This window comes from Narcine bancroftii, chromosome 3 (genome assembly GCF_036971445.1).
Source record: "Narcine bancroftii isolate sNarBan1 chromosome 3, sNarBan1.hap1, whole genome shotgun sequence".
In the NCBI taxonomy this organism is placed as follows: domain Eukaryota; kingdom Metazoa; phylum Chordata; class Chondrichthyes; order Torpediniformes; family Narcinidae; genus Narcine; species Narcine bancroftii.
In genome coordinates this window covers 347591533-347607868 of record NC_091471.1, presented here as the reverse complement: position 1 = coordinate 347607868, position 16336 = coordinate 347591533, and the positions used below count along the sequence as shown (strand labels likewise).

The following is a 16336-nucleotide window of genomic DNA, read 5'->3' as shown; positions in this document are numbered from 1 at the left end:
TTCGTAGCCACTTTTGAACAACATTTTAAAGAATCTGAGTTCCAAAAGAAAATTGACTGAACTTTAAAATCATCTCTTCAGAATTGAGCTTAAACTGTAATGGTTTTTGTTTTGTATCCATGCATGCATTTGTGCACAACGGGGCTAAGTAAGAAGTGTTATGTTATAAATAATTAATAATAAAACTTTTTTGTAAAATACCATTGTCTTGGTGAATTCCCATTGCTATTGGTTTAGTAGGCAACACAAGACTATCAATTAATGCCTTAAACAACCTATCGGAAGGCATATCCTTGGGAGTGTGTCTGCACTAATCCAAAGTCACGTCGCTTTCTGAATCTTGATCTTGTGCTGAGTTCAAAAGATTAATTTTGATTAGTTGTTTAAACCTGAAATTAGCACGGTTCAGAGCAGGAATAAAACAAAAGTCCTGAAAAAATTCATCAGATCACGCAGCAGCTTGGAGAACAGGTAACATTTCAGCTTGATGATACTTTGAAGGCTTATTGGAACCACTGTCGTGGGCTTGCAGTGGAAATCTTCTGAAATGGGCATTGAGAAGAGAAAGGGAAAAGTCAGATGGAACCAAGTGGAAGTGAGAGCAGAATGGAAATTGGCAGCTTGGTGATATCTTTCTTTCATATGAGAGCAGAAAACAGCACCAAAACTGTATCACTATCCTGGAAATATAGACACCAAGAAGGGAATCCAAGTCACTTTGAAACAAAGACTGTTCCTCATTTCTGCAGATCTGCCTTTGTTTTGCAGGGAGGTAATGGAGAAATTGATCAGGAGAATGAGGGTAGTAGTGGAATAGGGATGTGTTTAGATCTCATTGTAAAGAAGAAATACTGGGCTCTCGGACCAGTAAAGGATGGGACAGAGGTGTAGTTGGATTGGAGTATCTACGGTGAACATAAGTTGAGGAAACCCAGTAGACTGGAAACTGATAAAGAGGTGGGGGGGCAGCAGTAGTATGAAAGCAGGTGTGAAGAGAAGAGGGAAGAAAGAATGTAGTTAAGGTGGAAGCAAAGAGTCTTTACTGACGTGAAGACTGACAATGAAGCACTAGATACGATTTTATGGGTATTTTCAGTGCTTTGCTTTTGCTTTACTATTTCTCCACAAAGTTAACACACACTACTATTAAAATGATCTTTGTCAATGCTCAAACACATGAGGCCAACCCACCTATGTCAGTGTTGGTTGGAGAGCAAGCATGCTACTGCATTGTACCCAGTTAGGCCTCTCCTGTTTTCCAAAATATGAATTACAGAGAAGTACTGTCCAGCAAGACCATCGCAATAGCAAAGCCTTGACAGCAGAGTGCTTGGGGGAACGAAAGCTGATGTAGAAGTGTAGCTATTGTCAAATATGTGAAGTCGTTTTAACAATTAATAAATCTTTCCATTCAAATATTAATACAAACATAAAAATGGATTAAAATGTTTTAATTTAATAAATAACTCGTGAAAATAAAAGATGGAACTCAAGTAAAATGCTTAAAAGTCATAACTAACCTTTTCCATTTTTGCTGCTTGAGGCTTCTCAGTGCATTCACAGGGAGTCCAGCCAATCAGAAATCATCCTACGGCCAGAGCTAAAATTGTTTTAGCAACTGGCTCTCGTCAATAAAAAAAAACTTTCAATCTCTCAATCTCTCTCTCTCCCTTGGCTTATTGCAACATTGCAGAGAGCCTGCGCTAGTATTGCCACTGGCCTTAATCACAGGGTAACATTCAGGTGCCTCTCTTCGAAGTTCGAAGAATTTACGGTATCAACACACTCATGCATTTTTGTTTTAATTTGGAAAACTGGAGCCTGAAAAAACACTTCTTCCTGCTTGGTCAAAATTTGAATCAGAGACCATTCAGCAAGGACCGGAATGCATTTCTTTGCCTTACTCCTAATGATTTCTTGCTGCTCTTCATCTATGGAGGGGCTTCATCTCGTAGATCCACCAAGAGGATTGGTCAGCCATCAGCTGTTCTTACCGAGTTGTCCAGAAAGTTAGATGCCAGCTCTCCAGTAGAATCGCGATTGAGCCCGTTTCTGGCAACTGTCTGAGGATAGAGGCTTGGATGCTCTTTGCGTCTGATCTCTCAAGTTGTGCTCCAGGGAGGGTGTAGAATGGGAGAAGGTGGCAAGTGCAGGTAAATACCAGACTTGCTTTACTTTTATCCTTTAATATGTTTTAATTAAAGTTATCTTTTTTGAATTAAATTTTAATTGTTTTAAATGTCTCTAGTTATTTACTGACATTTAGAAACTGTTAAAAATATGTTTGTATAGGATTTGGTACCCAGATCTCAAAGAACATAGACATTCTGAGAGAAGGCCTAAGGATATGACTCCAGGATCTTAGTCACTGCTCTCAGCAGGGGAAAGTACAGCAAAAATTCCTGGAATGGGGATTGGTAGATGTCCAATAAGTGAATTTTCCAATTGCTTAAGATTGCGTGTTGCTTGATTGGCAAACTAACTGTGAGGGGGGTGCCAATTTTAAACACATATTTTTTGCCGGATGCTTGAATTCTGGATAACTGGGATTTTACTTTAAACACAAACAAATGGAGCCTGGCAGCAAATGCCGTTGGTGCTCGAGGTTTATATTGAACTGTAATGCTGGAAACCAGGCTGTCGTACACTGCAGATGACATTGGTTTGTCCCGTCCATCCTACTGTCAGCCAAGCTGGGCTTTTGTCGTTCAGTCACTCTTTCTTTCTCCCTCACTCAAAGGTGCCAAGCAATTATAAATCTATATTTGAAGCAGTAATACAAATAAAAGGATTTCACTGAACTGAAATGTTCTCATTGGGAAGCATCTGATAATCTCATCTCCACTATGGTTGATCACAACTGTAAAGTCAAGTTTATTGTCTTCTGAATGCACAAGTACAACCTGATGAAACAGCGTTCTCCTGTCCTTGATGCAAAATGCAGACACACAACCAGACGTAACACATATACATACAGACAACCAATACATATGCAAGACAAGTATTCGTATATACAAATAAATAAATATTGTTTCATTATTATGAGACTCTCGAATGGTCAGTGTGAGCAGTTCCTTTGGTTATTCAGTATCTCACTGCCCATGGGAAGAAGCCGTTCCTCAGCCAGGTGGTTCCGGCTCTGATACCTCTGTACCTCCTTCCTGATGGGAGCAGCTGAAAGATGCTGGGTGCAGAGTTGGAAGGGGCGCTCAGTGATTGTGTATGCCCTCTTTAAACAACAATACCGGTAAATCACATCGATGTGCGGGTGGGGGAGGGAGACTCCAGTAATTCTCTCTGCCACTCTTATGGTCCTGTGGATTGACCTCCGATCCATTTCTCTGCAGCAACCGTACCACTCTGATACAGCCAGCCAGGGCACTCTCGATGGAGCTCCTGCAGAAGGCTGACATAATCACTGGCTCCAGCGATTTGAAAATTTTACATAATTGTACATTATTTCACTATGAATCTTGTAACAATAATATATTTGCATTCCCATGAGATGTACCATATTACTTTAATCTCACTGTCAGCTGCATTTGTTTATTTGAAACTGGTGTAGAGAGAGCATTTCTTTGGTTATGCTCACAGCTTTGTGTTGCAATGCACCTACACTGAAGCCACCTTTTTGTCACCCCTTGCTGATTGCCACATTCAGAGCTGTCATAAAAAGATAGTCATTAGTGGTAAGATGTGGCTATTTTTATTCCATTGCCTTTTTTCTCCCCAACTTGTTATTTAATAATAAAAAAAATTCTTCCTTAAGGGAAAAGCTCATTTGTCTTGTATTTCAAGTCATGCATAAATTAATAATTGTTTCAAACTCCTGGTTTGAATAATTGAAATACGAACAAAATAATTTTTTTTATTATTTTGATCTTCTTAAAATACTTTTGTAGTGCATCTTTTGGGAAAATGTGATTCTTTTGGAAATGCAAAGCCAAGCAAGAATAATCCCAATTAGCACAGTGCAAAGGGTAGAGGGGGTAATGGCCTAGATCTTGCAGTTGCGATGTGAGAAAACCTGTCAACAGTGGGTGCATTCACAGGTGGAAATTGTGCGGTTAGTATCGGTGAAACCTTGCTCCTTTACAGAGGGCACTGATGGGTACTTCACATGGCCAATCATTATAGAATTAGTGACATGAACTCCAATATTTTTCTTTTTTATAAAACTTACTTTCTCCTTTGACTCCACGTGCTTGTTCCAGTCTTTTCTGTAAAATGATTAAAATATGGATGACTTACAGTTTTTTTTTGTCATGGGAAGTCTCCTGGTATGATTGGCTGAGCAGCTTGTCCACCGTTGCCACTGAAGAGCACCAAGTCCAAAGTCAGCTCAAAGCAGGAAATCCTCACCATAGAACAAGGGCCCCCAAACTTATTAGACTATCAACCCCCTTCGTGAATCCTTAGTCTCCCTCATTGACCCCCGCCCCCTCCCCAATGGTGGACAGGGTGGGGGGGGGGGAATGCCGCTACAAAGAACACATACCTCTTTCATCTCCGCTCCGTCTGTCCTCCCGTTTACTCTCAACTTATTAAGAAGCCGAAGCCAAATACAACATGGCAGCCACCCAGGCACGCCCTTGCATGAGGTTGGACACCACTGCCATAGGTACTATTTTCCGTAGATATACCCCTGCCTTCAATCACAAAACTTCAATCGATCACCCCCCCCCAAAGTGTTTATCAGCCCCCTTTTGATCCCCAGGCATTTATTGACCCCTTGGATTGTCCCATCAACCCCCCAGGGGTCGATACCAACCACTTTGGAGCCACCTGCTGTAGAATAAAACCTATAGACAGTATTTTTCTCTAGATCAGTGACAAATGCTGATCCTTTGCAATAGATCTCAAAATTGGTTTTTTTTAGTATGGTAATAAATAGCTAACTTAGTTGCTAGCCCTTTTAAATGTGCAGTTGGTATTCTGTGAATGCAAGCTTGACCAAAGAGCCAAGATTCGTTTGATTCACCACTGCCATCTTTTGGAAATGTATAATGCAGTAACACAGTAACAGTACCAAATAGTTCCATGTTTAGGATGGAGAGAGGAATGTGCCAGTGGGCTGGGATTTGCAGCCATCGTGGGGGTTGTCAGCACTTGTTTTCACTTCATTGTAAAATGGAAAGAATGCTTTGTCTCGTACAGAAATCCAGAAGGTTAAACCACTGTTCCTTCTGAGTATAGAATGAGAGAATTGAGAAAGTGGCTTCATTTAAAACAAAGTAGTTTCTGCTTCTGGGAGAAGAAATTTAACTTTAGGTAATTTCTTAACTCTTTCAGTGAACTAATCTCATAAGAACTTGGAGATATTTTTTATTATATTTGGTTTTATAACCTTTCAGTAGCAGGCATGCTGGAAAATATCAACAAATCTGTCGAGCTGTGTGTGAATTTATTTTCCGATACTATATTCTCTCAGAACATCATGAATCAGTTCTTCTTAATAGTCTTGGCCTATTTTTTTTAAAGAAGGCCAGGGCAAAGATTTAAATGCAAACAAGGGAGAATTTATTTTGAATTGAGTTAAGTAAATAATGATTAAGAAAAAAATATATTGTTCAGGGTGTTAAGGGCCCAGAGAGCTCCAAAACCCAGCAGCAATAGGAATTCACCAAGACAAATGGTTACTTAAACAAAAGTCATTTTTAATTTTCTTTAAACATAAAAAAACTTTAACTTATTATTATTAACTTAACCCCCCCTTCTAATTCTGTGTATGTGTATATAATATGTATAAGTTCAGAAAAGTTCTTTAATTCACAATCCAATCTCACTTCTCCAAGTTTACTGGTATCAGGCAATTCTTATACAATGCATAGAATTTAACATTTATGAATTTTCTCCAAGCTCTAGTGCTTAAAGGTCATTGGTTACCACTCAGGAAGGTTCTTGTTGGTTTGAGAGAGAGATTTGTTGCTCATTGGATACAAGCAAACTGATTCCTTCTGATCAGTCACTTCAGTGTCTTGCCGAAGAAATTTGCCCCATTAGGGTTTTTCAAATGATAACCTCTTCTGCAGGTCACCACAGAGTTCCTTTTGTTTCCCTTATTTCAGGAGAAACACTCTAGTCAGCCATTTCCTCTTGTATGGACCACAAGGGTTTTCAACAGGCTGAACTCAGAACTCACAACCATCTTCAAAATGGGGTTTCAACAAGCTGCCAGCTTGCCATGCTGAAGAAACCAGTTCTCTCTCTCTCTCTCTCTCTCTCTTAGAGAAAGCCTGTTCGGTCTCTCTCTCTCTCTCTCTCTCTCTCTCTCTCTCTCTCTCGCAAAATCACATGATCTTCTTAGAACAGCAAGCTACAACCAGACACATTGTGGAACCAGACCCAAACTTCTGAGTCTGTTCATCTGTTGCTTTCAAAACAATAATCCATTACACCACAGCATGTCCAATTAACACCTACTTGTGAAGTCCTTTTAGGCATTCTTCAAAGTTTTTGCAAAGGCACCCGGAGCCTGAACTGTCTGGCTTGAGCAGAGCTCTGGCATTTTAAATCATTTTGTGAAGTGATTGTGTTTGTTTGTGACCTACACTACCCTCACAATCTATCTCCTTCAAAAACATATTTATATATAATATAAAATATAATATCCGTCACAAGGAATCATTTAAAAAAGCAGTATTTGCTCATTTAAGATGGAGATGATTTAAAATCTTTTTGAGATGGTCTTTAGTTTTGGAAATCTTGTGCAAGTGGAGTCATTGAATATTTTTAAGATAATAATGAATCTTATGACAAACCAAGAGTGAAAGTGTACAGTGGTGAGACTGAGTTAAGCAACTGAGGTACAGTCAGATCAGCCATGCTCTCATTGAAGGGCAGAGCAAGCCTTATGTGGCTTTTAATTCTTGTGCATGTTTGAGTACAGTGTAATGATCACTCTTGATTCATACATAAAAGCTCAGGTGGCCAGTCTGAGTGGCTAAGAATTAACGTCACTTTATGTTAAATTCATAGATGAAGAATAATGTTGGCTTGTCGGGTTCTTGTGAGCATTTTATCATTGAACAATTCCAAAATGTGCCGTAAGAAAACAAAGCTGTTTTTGTGAAGTGCCATTCAGACTTTCAGAACACCAGTGAATATTCATAGTGATGAATAAGGAAGTCTGCACCTGCTGGGGTTGAGTGAAATGCTTATTCCTCTGGATGCTGCGTGATCAGTAGAGTTTCACCAGCACGCTTGTGTATCGCAGTTTTCTTGGTGTTCCTTAGTAGGCAAGTGGTTTCCATTGGAAGGGGAGACCAGAACTAGGGGACATAGCCTGAAGATGCAGAGTAGTAGATTTAGGATGGAGATGAGGAGGAACTGCTTTTCCCAGAGGGCGGTGAATCTGTGGTCTTCGTTGCCCATCGAAACAGTGGAGGCCCACCTCAGTAAATATATTTAAGACAAGGTTGCATAGATTTTTACATAGTAGGGCAATTAAGGAGTCTGGGGGAAAGGGATGACGATGAGCCGATCTTGGTGGAGCAGACTTGATGGGCCAGATGGCCAATATACATACAGCACAGCCATTTTGGGCCCTCGAGCCTGAGCTGCCCAACTACACTCAATTAACCTACAATCCCCGATAAGTGTCGAATGAAACTTTTATTATTTCTTTAAATGTAATTTTTATTTTATTCATGTCATAAAATTTTAAATAAAGTTTAAAAAAAAGTGTCGAATGAAACATTACTGCTTCTCCTGTTTCTATGGTCTTTGCTGTGATGAACAATGTAATCAGTCAGTTGTGTTTATAGGGGTTTTTTTTATTTATTTTTCTTTATATATAAATATATATATATAAATAGACATGTATTTGTAAGTTCCGTAACAATGAGATTTATGATTTTATTAATTGTCATACGTGTTGATTTAAAATAAAATATTAAAATACCCCAATGTAATCAGTCCATTTGCACGCAGCGTTCCCAAAAGGAAATGTTCTCGTACTTTCTTTTTTTGTCCTATCGGTTACAGCATAAATGTTTGCCTGTGTGCATTTTTTTTCCCACACTTCTTGAATTGAACAATCCAGGAGTTCTTGTTTTATTGTTGTGTTTGCAAAGAAAGCACAAATAATGGAATGCTGTCTTGTGAAAGGTTTCACGTGAGGGCTTGAATTTTAAATTTAAATTTCAAATTTAGACTTGCAGCACGGTAACAAGCCATTTTGGCCCCTGAGTCCATACCGCCCAATTTTCACACCCAATTAACTTACACCCTGTTGTGAGTGAGGAAACAGGTTTGGTAGGTCTCAAAGGCAAGGACTCTGAACACATTTTTTTTGTAGTGAAGGATTTTATTTACAGAAGACAAGTGTGGGAACACACACACATGCAATTTACAGCAGCCATGGGGAAAAAGGTAGCGGCAGTGAAACAGCATGTACAGTTTATTAGCGATTGTGGGGAAAAAGGTCGGGTTTGTACTGAACAACACGCATATTTAATTAGCAATTGAGAGAAAAAGTCAGTGAGCGATCAAACATACGCAGGCAACTAATAACGAACGTGGGAACAAACGGCTCACAAACAAACAACCAAGGGAAAAGTCAATACGATCCCTACCACCCCTTAACTCAGTGCAGGCACAACTCTATGCTACTTAGGGACAATGTCATAAACGCTCCCAACCCTGTTAGTGCACAGCTCACCAACCATTTCTCCAGCACTGCTCCATGTTCCTCAGCCTGGAGTGAAGCAGGGTGGTCCCTTGAAGATGGCAAAAGAGGGAGAACAGAGAATACATGACACCTTTGTAGTGCTGGAGGGTAGAGCCCAGGTCATTAGCAGGGTCTAATGGCTCGGTGCCAGGAGGGTTAATCCAATTACAACAGCCAATGGCCCAAGACCAAGTGCAGGCAGGCTGGAGAGTCCAGCCCAGGTAATTTACATGGATCCAACAGCGAGATGTACACTAATTGGTGAGGCAGAACTAAACCTTGATGGGCAAATGGTGTGTCCTCTGACTAGGTGACAGCCACGACCCTTCCCAATATGCACCCTCAGTACGATTTGAATGGTGGGAGGAAACTGGAGCCCCCGGAAAAAACCCATGCAGACATGGAGAAAAGGTAAAAACTCCTTGCAGACAGCACAGGATTTAAACCCCGGTCCTGATCGCTGATGCCGTAAAGGCGTTGCGCTAACTGCTATCTGTAAACCTCTGGCTCAGTGGTACAGCCATGTCACCACGTGAATTCCATTTTATTTTTGCAAATTTTGTTTTAAAATGTAAACCTCTCAGATGTAACAACAAAGGTTACCTAACAGCTTTAAGCCTGAGTGGCATTGTTTGGTTCAATTGTAGTCTGAGTTATTGACAGGAAGACTATTCTTAACTCAAGATTGAATAGTCTTTTTACCCTCGTGGAAGGAAGCATGTTTATGGCAACTGGATTTTTTGTTGGTAATATTACATTGAGCTTGTCAAATCTATTGCCATGTGTTTTAATAACTGTCACAAAACAAGGGAAAGGTGTGGAAACCTTTATTTATGCTTGGAAAAAATTGTTCATTTTTCTCTTTTCTCCATTCACTTCAAACTTTGAAGCTATCGCCTTTCACCAACTGCTTGCTCTGAACTCCTTTCTGGCATTGCAGCCTTATTTACTTATGGCTGCCATGTGGGTCACAGTTTTGAAATGTTAAATCGTGCTGATGACTTTTCCTTCATATGGCTCAAAAGCTAAAATAATTCTCGCCATGTAGACCAGGTTGAGTACACAATGATAGGATTCTCAAAAAGTGGCCTCTTACTCTTCGGCTTGGCTACGCGGACGAAGATTTATGGAGGGGTAATGTCCACGTCAGCTGCAGGCTCGTTGGTGGCTGACAAGTCCGATGCGGGACAGGCAGACACAGTTGCAGCGGTTGCAAGGGAAAATTGGTGGGTTGGGGTTGGGTGTTGGGTTTTTCCTCCTTTGTCTTTTGTCAGTGAGGTGGGCTCTGTGTGTGTACTGCGGGAAGAAAGAACCGGCTAGGTTTCTTGTTCATTACTATGCATTGACTGACCCCATAGCGATGGACTTGAATGACAATGAATTTGGGTCAGTTGTGTTCTCACCTCATTCCTGTCCCCTACTGTTAAATAACTCCACAATACTCAGTATCTTTGGATGGGCAGTGACCATGCTGTTGAGCTCTTCACAATCCACTGTCTCTTTGAGAAGGGGAAAATGAAGAACGTGGGCTTAGGTATGTTTTAGCCCATGTTTTAGTTGTCATGGTATGGCTCTGGATTAACATAAACTGTGGAGGTAATTGTACAAAGTATTGGCATGGTTAAATGTCTGGTGTATTTTTGTTTGAAAATGCCCTTTTACAACACATTGGAATGTGTTGTTCTACTAGAGCCATTCTGACAGTGCAAACTATTTTTGCTGTTTCTATAATTGATCAATACACAAAAGACTGAGTTATGTTACACCTACCTGTCTTTCGGCTTTCTTTGCTTTGAGACTGGCATTGAACATATGTCAGCATTTTGAGAAGCTTTTTTCCCAAATAGTTTGGGTGTTACGATCCCTTAAAACAGGCCCAATACAAATGTAAAGAACTCGATCCAAAACAGTAATGCTTTCTTCTATTGCATTTTGAAATGACAAAATCTTTAACAAAACACAAAATTGCCTTGAGATTTATTCATTAGCAAATAAAGCCTCACTTCCAGAGCAAGTTGGACTACACAAATAATTGATTTATTGTCAGATGAAAATATGTACAAAACATACAAAGCAGAGCTAAATTTATTGCTTTTGATATCACTCAGTCATTCTCAGTACTTCTGTTAATTAAAAAAGTGCATTCACAAAATTTGCAATGGAAATGAACAATTCAGTTCTTTGTGCTTTTGTATTGTGGAGAGCATTCATTGAACTCAACTCTGCCACAAAAGATCTTACTGAGGAATCACTCCATGGACAAGTTTACCAAGTCCTATTTAAGCTGTGCTTTATGACAAAGAAAATCCTCTTGCAGTAACAAAACCTGATATGATGATACTGTTGTTTTAGTTGAATTGCAGCACAGTGGAATGGTTAGCGTAATGGTGGCACAGTTAGCGCAACACTGTTACACCGCCAGCCACCGGGGTTTGAATCCTGCGCTGTTTGTAAGGAGTTTGATTAACGGCCTGTATCTGCATGGGTTTCCTCCGAGTGCTCCAGTTTCCTTCCACCATTCAAAACGTACCGGGGTCAATTGGGCAGCATTTCATGTGTTTGGCTTTCTGCAACTCTACTAACCCAGTCACCAGTATTTTACTGAAATAATTTTATGTGATCTTCTCAGGTTTGGTCCACCATTTTTGTTAAGGGAAGATCGCTCGTTGACTTGGGATCAGCTGCATCATTGCATCCTCAACAAAATGTACTATATGATGAAAAATGAGAACTATTCCCAGGTGAGTGGAGTTAAATGCAAACTATGGAACTTGGGCATCTGAAGTCATCTGGTCAAACAAAATATGAAAATAGATATAAGACGCAGAGTAAAATGACAGTACTTCATTCAAATCACAACATAATTGTACTTCACATTTCATTTGATTCAGGTCAAAGCTTATACCTAGACTGTTAGAAGCAGCCAGGGTGAAAGCAACATTGCAAAAATAGACATGTAGAAAGCACAAGCAGATATGTTTCAAAATGGAGAACTGTCCAGGTATAGTGGGACTTGAACATATTCTGTGGTTTCAAAGATAGACATAATGAGCAGGGCTTCAGAGGCAGTTTGAGCTGGATTTTCAAGGTCACTGAATACTAGGGCCATTGTCCTTTCTTAAGCAATGTGTCTGGTAAGCATCATGGTAAGAAATAGGAAATGAGCAGGAGTCGTGATCCGGCTCATCAAGCCTGCTCTGCTATTCAATGAGATCATGGCTGATCTGATGGGCTCATCTCCACCTACCTGCCTTTTCCCCATAACCCCCAATTCCCTTGCTATGTAAAAATCTATCCAACCTTGTCTTAAATATAGTTACTGAGGTCGCCTCCACTGCTTCGATGGGCAGCGAATTTCACACTCTGGGAAAAGCAGTTCCTTGAGATATGACCCTGTCTTTCATCTTTCCATAAAATGATTAAAAACCCATTGCCTCATACCTTGTAAACACCAGGGAGAAGCATGTATTGTACATAATCAATTGTTGATACTATTGGTCTGTAGCCAGCTAGGGATGAACTGGAAAAAGATATAGTAATAATAATAGATGTTTTGTTTTATTTGATGGAGAAGTTGTCTGCAATATATGCAGTTTTTTTCTCAAAAGGCTATAAACAATAAACGTTCGAAGCTTGCCATGGAATGAGGTCTCGAGTAATTCTTCAGCCATTTGATTTTCTCCCTGCTATAGTGGCCGTTATAGGATCTGCTAAACATCACTGCAACGTAGCTACTAGAAGCTGGACCAATGTACAATTTTTATTAAGGTCACACTCCACTTACACACACACACACACACACACACACACACAATGGTTACATTATATTATGTCTTGTTTAAGTTTAGAAAAAATTAGATATGCCATTAAAGATTCAAATGCTAATTTCCTAAAGACATACGGCCCTTTTATGAAGGTCACGTCTCCAGAATGGAGGACCATCGCCTTCCCAAGATCGTGTTATATGGCGAGCTCTCCACTGGCCACTGTGACAGGGGTGCACCAAAGAAGAGGTCCGAGGACTGCCTAAAGAAATCTCTTGGTGCCTGTCACATTGACCACCGCCAGTGGGATGATATCGCCTCAAACCGTGCATCTTGGCGCCTCACAGTTCGGCAGGCAGCACCCTCCTTTGAAGAAGACTGCAGAGCCCACCTCACTGACAAAAGACAAAGGAGGAAAAACCCAACACCCAATCCCAACCAACCAATTTTCCCTTGCAACCGCTGCAACCGTGTCTGCCTGTCCCGCATCAGACTTGTCAGCCACAAACGAGCCTGCAGCTGACGTGGACATTACCCCTCCATAAATCTTCGTCCGCGAAGCCAAGCCAAAGAAGAAAAGACCACAAGCTATAGTTTTAGGGTTGTTATAAGCTTGGATGCTGTGCTGTCTATTTCTGGGTTGTCGCCACTGGATACCCACACATTAGTTTTTTTTTCCAACCTTGTATAGTGGTCGGGGGTTTGAATTACCGGGGGTGTTTTTTTTTCTTTTAATTTGTATTTCAATATATAATTGTATTGTTTAATTTTTGTATTATTGGAAACTTCCATAAAAATAGGTTAAAAAGAAAGACGAAACTGCAATGGTTGCCCAGTTACACAGCTGTATGCATTATTTTAAAATATTCTTCATGCAGCATATTATTTCTAAAACAGTGATTATATTTCCTGAAATTTATTTTCTGAATGTAGTCAATTATTTCCTTACAACATAAAATAAGGTCCTTTCAGCTATCTTTGATGGGAATACCATCCCTCAATAATTTTCCCTGCAAACTTTTCTCTGATGTTTATCAAGTCTGCCAAGATTCTACCACTCACCAACATAGGAGATACAATCTATTGGTGGCTGATGGATTCACCCATTTGCTCCTTTCTTGGGATGCAGAAGAAAATGGGAGCCACAGGGAAAATTCCACACAGACAGCATTGGAGGTCACCATTGATCCTGGGTTGCTCAATGAGCCATGACAATGAACACCCATGAAACCTACTGAGATTTTCCTACAGTCGATGCATCTGCAGATCACTTCATCACTGACCTGCCCAGAAGGTCAGATGATGTATCAGCAACTTTAATCCTTAGAGGTGGCAGCTGAGCTCTGTAATTGGAAATGCTGGCACGGTAAAAAAAATACATTGCATTACCTTGGTAAATAGAAAACTACTCAACAATAGAACTTTCACATGTGAAATGGCCAAGAAACACATTCTAATTATTGAGAATGAAATACAAGATCTGCCCTGGTTCATAACCTAACATCTTATTCCCCGAGTCATTTCATGATGAAAATTTATGTAAATCACCAATTTACATTCACTGCTTCCTATCTAACTTGGGTTATTTTGTACTTTTGGAGTTTAGATGACAAATAATTCAAAAGTGTATTCATGTATTGACTGCTTAATTTTGCTGTAGCTTGTATGGATGTGCATTTGGTTGTAGACTGACATGTTTGAAGTGGAAATGAGTTCTCTAACCTTCTCTCTAAAATATGTGAAGTTTGAAGTATTGCTTCCAGGAAAAAGAACTGAGGTGTCACAGAGATGGTCTAAAATATTCAATGATATGCATTGATTTAAGCATGTTTACTGGAACTTGCATTAGGATGGCACGTGCTCTGCTGTTTTCTGAAAGAAAGGCAGTTCAAATTGCCTGGACATTTTTTGACTCTTATACAATATAATTTGGATTTATTCAAAGCTGCTAAAATAAGATTAATTAATGCCTTTAGGGACCTCTTGGAATAGAGAACTGTAACTGGTCTTTGATAATTGCCTTTAAGTATTTATTTTCAGTGAATCTTAGCAGAAAAACCAATACAATTCTGCAATGGAAGGTATAGGAACAAAAGCTATTCCTGCTGTCAAATATTAGTACATAAGTATATTAACCACATCCTCACTTGGATGGTATAGTTTCCTTGCCAGTGCCTGGGTGCAGAATAAGCTAGGGATTTTTTGTATGTGCTAGGACAAGTACTAAGGTGATCGTAAACGGTCAGTAGCTCTTCCACAGTTTGAAACCTTTATTTTCAAAATCTGCAAAATGGGGAAAATGCTTGCAACAATCTGTTGTTTTTCTTCTCCTCCAATCAATAGTTTCTCATTGCAACTAAGCAAAAGTGCCAGTGATTTGCTGCGGTCCCATCTAATGTTAGAAATTAATTTGGGCTTTTCAAACCCTTGTCAGTGTTGTTTAAAAAAAAAACATTAGGATAAAAATAAAAATTATGGAATCACACAGCAGAGTATAGGCCATTCACCCCACCGTGCTTTTCCACTGTCTGCATAAAAGAGTTCTGTGTCTGCGTCCACCCTTATGTTATTTCCTCATGGTCCTGCAATATTGTTTTTCCGTTTTAAATAGATATCTGCTTCCACTTGGAAAATTACGGTTAAATCAAATTCAACTGCCACTTCACTGCACTGGTTAACAAATTTAAAAATAACATTTATTTCACGTTATGAGCTGTGTTATCTCTGATGCCATTCACCCTATCCAAGTCACAGTTGGATACCACACACATTCTGATGGCTAAGTGGTAATTATGAGGTGCTCAGTTTTCAGTTTATCGAGAGTAGAAGTTGAGCAAGATGATTTTGGCTGATGTATCAATCGTTCTTGTGTAATGAATCTTACAGTGCATGGAACTGCAGTATTCTGCAGGTAGCTGTTTATGCCACAATATGATGACACCAACAGGTTTTTTAATAAGAAATCCAAATCTCAACCATAGAAATGGTGGTTCATATTTTGCCCCAAATTTAGATTCTTCCTGAACATGTTGAACACTAATGGATCACTCTTATTATAAAGATTGAATGCAATTGCTATGGAGATGGGTGGATTTAACTTATTCTGCTGGGAACCCTGTGGTAAGATCAGTTGCATGTTGGAGAGTTCCGATGTCAAAAGTAAGTCCTGAAAATAAGCCATGATTCACACTGTCGTGAAATTGGGAGAGAAAGACCTGAAGGCACACGTGTAAGGCAGATATCATTACCCAGACAGGACCTCAGTCCACGTGGTGCTGTGCATGAGTTTAGAGCATGAACTCAAGTTCAGGGGTTAAGCAAAAGTAGCCAAGATTGGTGCAGGAATTTAATTAAGATTGCTTTTGGAGAGGCATGTGACACATTCACGTATCATGGTTCTTCATGTCCTTGATGACTCTGCCCAGTGCACACTTGAGCATTATTGGGAGTATTTGTCCAATTGGATTATCCCTTTATCAGGTGTGCCAAATATATTTTCCATGTAGAGCTTAATATCCAAACAATGGTCATCAAAAACTTTTAAAAAATTTGGACTGCCAATGGCTTTTTGCTAGAGGAGCTCCAAGCTACAATAATTGAAGTTGCCATCAGGACCAGAGATTGAAGCTTCTGGCACTGACCAGATCAGTGCGCTGGTGCTTTGATCTGCGGTCAGTATGTCTGACAATAATATTTTCATTTCATCTAGACTGCTTAAGTCTGATATATGCCTCCTTTATCCTGACCAAAGTACCTTGTCCTGTGTCAACCAGGGCTCTTTAAATTTACCAGCGTTACCCTTCTCCCTGACAGGAATGTGCTATCTCAGCTTTAAAAACATCCCTTTCTAGCTGCCCCCTTATCTGCAAGCATCTGCTACCAATCAATTTCTGCAAGTTCT

General features: G+C 39.8%; 1 protein-coding gene across 4 annotated transcripts in view; it reads left to right on the top strand.

The window, feature by feature from the left end:
• The window catches only part of usp43a (ubiquitin specific peptidase 43a), a 379969-nt gene that overhangs the window by 311320 nt on the left and 52313 nt on the right, over nucleotides 1-16336 (top strand). For all 4 annotated transcript variants that reach the window (XM_069929601.1, XM_069929603.1, XM_069929602.1 and 1 more), the window contains exon 8: nucleotides 11301-11412. In XM_069929601.1, coding sequence (XP_069785702.1) covers nucleotides 11301-11412 — 112 coding nt within the window. The remainder of the gene's footprint in view (nucleotides 1-11300; nucleotides 11413-16336) is intronic.